The sequence below is a fragment of the Montipora foliosa genome, chromosome 3, assembly GCF_036669935.1.
Source record: "Montipora foliosa isolate CH-2021 chromosome 3, ASM3666993v2, whole genome shotgun sequence".
In the NCBI taxonomy this organism is placed as follows: domain Eukaryota; kingdom Metazoa; phylum Cnidaria; class Anthozoa; order Scleractinia; family Acroporidae; genus Montipora; species Montipora foliosa.
The window spans coordinates 719,435-726,934 of record NC_090871.1 but is presented as its reverse complement, the minus strand read 5'-3'; the positions used below and the strand labels follow the sequence as shown (position 1 = coordinate 726,934).

General features: G+C 39.3%; 1 protein-coding gene across 1 annotated transcript; it reads right to left on the bottom strand.

The window, feature by feature from the left end:
- Positions 1 to 1,091: 1,091 nt before the first annotated feature.
- LOC137995110 (uncharacterized) lies at positions 1,092 to 2,699 on the bottom strand. The gene has a single exon (XM_068840691.1). It carries the CDS (start codon positions 2,697 to 2,699, stop codon positions 1,092 to 1,094), a length of 1,608 nt encoding a protein of 535 aa, XP_068696792.1.
- Positions 2,700 to 7,500: the final 4,801 nt, after the last annotated feature.

The following is a 7,500-nucleotide window of genomic DNA, read 5'->3' as shown; positions in this document are numbered from 1 at the left end:
AATATACATATTTTGTTGCGTTGGCTTTCACTAAACGTCCCTAGCTTTATTACGCGGTTGAACTTGGGACGCCAACTCACAACGTATGGTCTCCTGGTCCTCCAGTTTACCAAAATATATTCCATGCCTGGAATTTTTCATGCTTGCAATTACTGCAGTAGCATTTTTTGAAAAGAGGTCAACAACGTAATCGCCAGCTCGACTAAAGTGTCTGACGATCCAGTCGTAGGCGGCGGTCGGTATTTTTCCATTCTTCTGGTCGAACGCCACCTGACAGAACCCATCTCTTGCTTCTCCAGCAGCAAAGGTGAGATGTTCGATGACAATCTTCCTTGAAATGTGGAAGTGGCCGACGACATAGGCCAAGGTAGACTTTGCAAGAAGAAAATCTGAAATAAAACAAAATTTCAGATAGTCTTTATTACAATGCTGATCATATTAATTATTGATAACTCAAAAAACATTTATGCAAACTATTTTAATAACAAATTGTTGGGTGGGGGATTTTTGCTTTGAATGATTTTTTTTTGGATTCGCTCATTGCTGGTGCAGGAATCTTCTTGCAAGTGCATGACTTTTTTCTTTGTTTTTTTCTTTTCATGAATTTTTTCTCGTTCTTTTCCTGGCATGAAATTGTTTTTGGTCTCCGTTAACTCGCTTTTAATTTCTAATGGTTAACTCGTGGGTTTGGTTTTTGATGATTAAAAAATATTATAGACAAAAGCGCAAAGCATAACTGCTGTATATCTGTGGCTAGTAAAGTGTAGCCAACGTAGCATTATTCTCTTAACCACGTGTCCACTACGTACGTTTCTAGCAAACCTATTATTGCGTACTGTCACTACAAGTTGTGGACCGACTTATCTTATAAAGCTCTCTTTCACGCACCTTGAAGAGCAGGATAACCTTGCTGATGAATGAATCCCAAAGAATATGATCCACCACCTTCTGTGATAGCCTCAATAGCTTGCCGAAGGTAAAGAGGGTCGCATAGTAGACAGACATTAAAAGTTGTCGTCAAACAGAGTGATAAAAGTGTTGACAAGCCTACACAACTCCTGCCGTTCGCACATGAATATGCTCTAAGGCCTTCACAGCTTGGCTTTAACTAGGATGTCTTTTAGGGATTTTCCCTTGCGATATGAGATGATGGGGGGCTCCTTAAATATCTCTCTCAGTTGCGGTTGATTGTCTATAAGGTGCCATTTCCCCATGAGTGTGTCCTTTAGGTTAGGCAACGCCGGGTGGTATTGTGTTACAAAGGGCAGTATTTTCTTTTGTGCGGTTTTTCTTTTCTGTGCTAGTGACATTTTTCTGTCAGAGAATTTAATCTCTGAAAGGTGTTTTTCCACAATTCTAGCTGGGTAGTCTCTATTCTGCAGGCGTGTTTTGAAATTTCTCATGTTTTCCTCAAAAATGAATTGAGAGGAATTCGTTCTTAGAAGCCTTAACGCTTCACCTTTTATAAAGCCTTTCGTGACGCCTGGTGGATGACACGAATAGAAATTCGTGTATTGAAAGGTCTCTGTGGGTTTGAAGTGTGTTCGCACGTCGAGAATAGATTCTTTCCTGAATCTGTCACCTTTGTACACTTTCGTGTCCAAGAACGTAGTTTCTGTTTTAGAGATTTCAGCCGTGAATTTGATCGTTGGGTGAAAACTGTTAGCCTCTAGAAGGAATTCTTCTATTTTGTCTGTACTTGTGTTCCACATAGATATGACGTCATCGATGTATCTTTTCCAAAAGATGGGTTTTGTGTTACTTTGTCTGAGTATTTCTGTTTCTATTTTGGCCATAAATATGTTAGCAAACGCTACGGCCATTTTCGTTCCCATAGCTGTCCCATGAGTTTGGAGGTAATCTTTTCCATTAAATTGGAACGAGTTTTCCTGTAGAATCAGACTGAGCATTTCTCTTAAATATCTGCTAGGAATTGGAGGGTTCTCCTGATAAAATTCTTCGTATGCTTCGCATGCGGTGGTCATGCCTTCTTCCTGTGGTATGTTCGTGTAAAGGCTGGTGACGTCCAATGAAACTAGAATGGTGTTTTTAGGCAGTTTAGTCTTCTCGATGAAATTAAGAAAGTCTTTTGTATCTTTAAGATACGAGGTTTGTTTTTGTGCTATTGGCTGAAGGAGGTGGTCAACAAAAGCTGAGATCCTTTCCGTAGGGCCGTCACACCCTGATATAATAAGTCTACCGACGGGTGTCGGCTTGTGAATCTTTGTCAGTGTGTAAAACACTGGTATCCGTGGAGGGTCGGGCGTAAGGGAGAGCCATTTAGCCGTCATTTCGTCTATGTGGCCTTCTTGGAGTAATGATCGAGTCAATCGATGAACTTTTTCGGCCGTGCTGTCAACCATAGGTTTTTCTAAGGGTCGGTAGTTGTGTATATCATCAAGTTGGACTTGACCCTCGTTAAGTTTATCTGTTCTGTTCATTATGACGGTTGTGGTACCCTTGTCGGCTTTCTTTAGTACAATGCTCTTGTCACGCGATAGTTCTTTGAGAACATATCGCTCTCCCTGTGACAGGTTGTCTTTAGGCCTGTTCAGTTTGATATTAGCAAGCTCAAATTTGACTTCTTCTAGAAAGGTTTCTAGAGCAACTGAGGGTTGGACTGGTGGGTTCCAGTGTGACTTAACGTGGAAAGGGTGAGGTTCTTTGTTGGACCCGTGAAATGTGTATTGAAGGCGCATTCTTCTGGCAAAATGACTGAAGTCATTGAGGAGCTGGCGCCTGATAATGTTTTCTCTTGTAACGGGAATAGGAATGAATTTCAAACCACGGGATAGCAAGGTTGTTTGCTCATCTGTCAGTTGTGTACTAGACAGATTTTATTTGAAGAAGGCTTACAAGGATACGAACAAACAGTCATCTCAGGAACAATGATTTAACACTTACAAACTGATGAATATCCAGTGCATATGTTTTTGCAAATTTATGGAAAATCGCATCGATCATCGGAAGTCTGTTTCCCGAGACGTCTGCGACTATTAAGGATAACGTCGTATGAATTTATCCGGCATTGTGTGATGGTTTTCCAGGATTTGGGGCAAGATAAACCAATCTCCTTGCTTCCAAAACTCGTTTTTGTTGAACAAACTGCGCTATTCCACTCGGAACGCCATTTTGAATTTTCTAACTTTGCGGTGGTCTCGGAAATCAGACTTCCATTTTCCTGTCATCTAAAAATAACTTAAGTGAAATTGACATATCCCAAGGGCTGCACTAGGAGACTCCTCCACGTAAAATAGCACGATAATCATTATTACAGTTTCTATTTCAGCGGAGTGAAAACTAAGGGTCCGAAATTCGGACCCCTGCTTTCTGAACAGAGATAAAATAATTTTTTCCACTATTTCAGCGGAGCGAAAGGCAAGGGTCCGAAATTCGGACCCCTGCTTTCTGAACAGAGATAAAATAATTTTTTCCACTATTTCAGCGGAGGGAAAAGCAAGGGTCCGAAATTCGGACCCCTGCTTTCTGAACAGAGATAAAATAATTTTTTCCACTATTTCAGCGGAGCGAAAAGCAAGGGTCCGAAATTCGGACCCCTCCTTTCTGAACAGAGATAAAATAATTATTTCCTCTATTTCAGCGGAGCGAAAAACAAGGGTCCGAAATTCGGACCCCTGCTTTCTGAAGAGAGATAAAATAATTTTTTCCACTATTTCAGCCGAACGAAAAGCAAGGGTCCCAAATTCAGACCCTCGTTTTCTGAACAGAGATAATGTACTTTTTCACTATTTCAGCGGAGCGAAAAGCAAGGGTCCGAAATTTAGACCCTTGCTTTCTGGACAGAGATAATATATTTTGTTCTTCACTGTGTCAACGGAGTGAAAAGCAAGGGTCCAAATTTCGTACCCCTGGTTTCCGAATAAAAGGAGCAATGCATAAACGATGTTGATTTCTGAGGAACAAATTTGACTCTCCGCAGAAAATGCGAAAGGTTAAATTGACTAAAGCCCTCGTTTTTTCATGTCCGCCAGTTTTAACAACTTGCAATGGCAAGATATTGTAGAAAAATTGCCCTCCTCAAAAATACGAAAAGAAAAGTCCCACTTTTATCTTACTCTTTCCACCAGAAGCGTGAAATACAGTCCATTTCCTCAACATATAAACAGTCTTACGATATTTCTCATGAAATTTCTGTTTTTTAGCGGAGTGATTCCGCTTAAAAAGGTCAAAATTATAAATTCTTGCGGAATTTTGATTTTGGAAAAAACTGAAAATAGTTTGGAAAGCGTTTCATGCGGGAGGTCGCAGGCTCGAACCCCGGCCGGATTAACACTCAGGATCTTAAACTATAAAGTACCCACACACTATTCGACTAGAGTGAGGGATGTAGTCCCCGGTGTTATTCACGAGTTGTTCGTGTCAAAAAACCCGAACGAGCGAGGAACGAGCGAGTGAGGGTTTTTGACAGAAACAACTCTTTATTACACATTTATTACACATAAGACGAGAATTTTCATTGAAATAGTTTTCTGAACGCAAATTAGAAACAAAAACTCACTAACAATAGCACCAAATGCAAATTTAATTTAATTCAATAACAAAGTACGATTTGCACGAGTCATTGGCATGGAAACGCCCTTACGCTATCGTTGATTGGTTATACTTCCACATGTGAAATAGCTGTACGCCATTCTGACTGGCTGTATAAGCCTTTTCATCATGTGAAAATAAAGAGTATAGATTTGTACAAATGAGCTTTATGGAATAAAATTCTCATATTATGTGTAATAAATCCCTTTAACACGTTTGACCAAAACATAATATAGAGATTTAGCCAAACCTAAAAGCGGAGCTCCCAGGTTATTTATTCTTACTGGCCTTACTTAAGGAGGCTCGAAATAGTTTCTCCTTTTTTCAAACAAATAAACATATTCTGTCCTTAGATACAGTTACGGCAATCATATCAAGACGAAATTTGGCCAGGGTATTAAGTATCTATCGTAGATTTCTCACATTATGTTTTCCTCCAAAATAATGTTACCATGGCAACGATATTAGGCATTTCTTTGAGCCTTAAAATCAACATATGTGGTCCTTTTTGAAGAAACGGGACGGTGAAATTTTCCCATTTAGTGTTACCAGATAATGTTGAAAATACTCTCTAAAATATTTAAAATTCAACAAAATCTGTAGGTCAGTTTTTCAGAAAAATAAGTTTTTTTGAATTGTTTCTCTAATTATTTTTTTCACCGACAGATTTTTTTTAAATTTGAAAGACAAACGGTTTAAATTAATCTAAGCTAACATGCAAAAAATGAAAAAAATTCACCGTCCAGAAGCAGAGATATAAACGAGCAAAGTTGCAAAATCAGGAAAAATTAGGGGGTTACAAGATCAGCATTTACGCATGCGTCACCCGCTCATTCGGGTCCGCGCGCGAGTGGGGCTACAGGTCAACACAAACGGATTTAAGTAACTATTAAACCATTTAAGTAGAATTTTCGTAGTTTTCGTGAATAGGAGATGTCTATTTATATGCCATGTATATAGGAATTGGAGAAAGGTAAGCGAAATTAGCGGTATTTGTTTATTTCTGGTGACCCATTTAAATCATGAGCTGACGCAAGCAGCTTACGAATTGCGTGTGTGGCTTACGCGCGCGCGCTCAGCTGAAAACCCTTTCGAGCCTCCTTAAACAACGAATTTGTATAGGTAATCGCATGGGGCCGAGTAAAATTAAGGATTAATATCACGCGTGTTTTCAGAAGTTGCTGAAATTGCCCGAGTCGCGCAGCGACGAGGGCAATTTCAGCATTTTCTGAAAACACAAGTGATATTAATCCTTAATTTTACGAGGACCCATTGCGATTACTTGTTAATAACAAAGAGGGCAAAATTTTCTTAACACTGTTGAGGCACCTCGAAAAACAGACAGCTAAGCGGAAACACTCGTTCGCTCGGAAGCAAAACAACTGACAAACAGACAAGCAAGTCAACTTGTTCTTTGCGTCCAAAACGAGTATAGATGATTGTTATTTACATCCACTCGAGAGGAAAATACGAGTTTCATTCGTGAACAACTGTAACAACGATTAAACCAAATGTTAAGCTTGAATTTATTTTATTCACCTGTGCTGTAGAGGTTTTTACCACTTGCAAATACGCATCCGTAAACATAGCAAAAGGTTTGTCCAAAGAAATCCACCAAATTTGAGCTACTTGTTCCTCCCGTCAATGGCAAATTGTTCTGTGACCTTTTTTGTTGAGCTGCAAGATGTCGTGGTAAACTGAAAGCCCTTGACGAAAGGAATCATTTTGTTTTTCAACCACACAATCCCGCTACGCCGGGCGCCATGTAAGTCGATCCAAGTTTTAAGCTTTTCGTGAAAAAATATTTTGCCCGTCTTCTTGTCACTCGAAAATTCAAATTCAGATCATCTTTTAAAGCTAGTTCTTAATCTTTATGCCTTTTCGGCGAATGCAGCGCGAATTAAAAGACAAACTTCGATGAAGACGAAGTTGTTTTGCTCAAACAGAAGAAACCAACTGAATGTGAAAGACGTACGTTCAGCCAATCAGGAGCGAGAATTTTTGGCGCTCGACCAATCGTGAGCGAGTAATTTTGCCCTCTTCTCAAGCAAAATTAAGAAAAAATACCTTCTTCATTGACCAATCAGCATTCAGTAATTTTGCCCTCTTTGTTATTAACGGGATAAAACGATTTTGGATTTTTTTCTTTAGCCTGAAGAAAAGCAATCAAATAAAGAAAACCAAACGAACAAGTTTTTGCTGCCGCAGTGAGTGAGCCTGAAGCGAAAGAACGAGGCAGCTCTCTAATTGGGAGAAAAGGGGTTTTGGTCAAAGACGCAACGAAAAGTGTGGTTATGCGAGAATGGAGGACTTAAGATGCGCGGTATGATTATCAGAGCCTGCTGTGTTTTTCATTTCGCTCCTCGGATCCTCAAACTATAGTTTCATTGTCAAGCAACAAAAAACATAAATTCGAAATGTTTCAATAAAATAGGCCAAGAACTTGGAATGTTGTAAGAAACAAATCTTTTAACCACGTCTTCAATTCTCAGGTCTGTGCGGTACATCGCTTCTGAGTTATTTGTCAAAGCGTTTCACGAAACTTTATAGAGTTTTATATGGAGACTCCAACGTGGTCCACCAATATGGCGACCCGTAATCAACAGAAAACATCTGGATTTCACTTTGCGATGAAGCGCTTATTTTCGCTCATGAGATAAAGTACATGTGTATGATGTACTTGAAAGGCTTAAACTGCTGAGATTCATAAGGATAGACATTTTTTTTCAACCAATTGCTTTGTATCATGGTGCCACGCAAGGTGACAATTCGGAAATTCCAGATGCTGTATTTTCGAAATGAAAGACATCACGGAATTGGAAACTTTAAAAACTATTTATTTCTAGATCATCTTCAACCTCCTTTAGATACAAATTCAGAAGAACTTGCGATTTGATTTTAGAAATTTGATGACGTCACTGTGAAATCCATCTATTGTTTTCTTTCTTC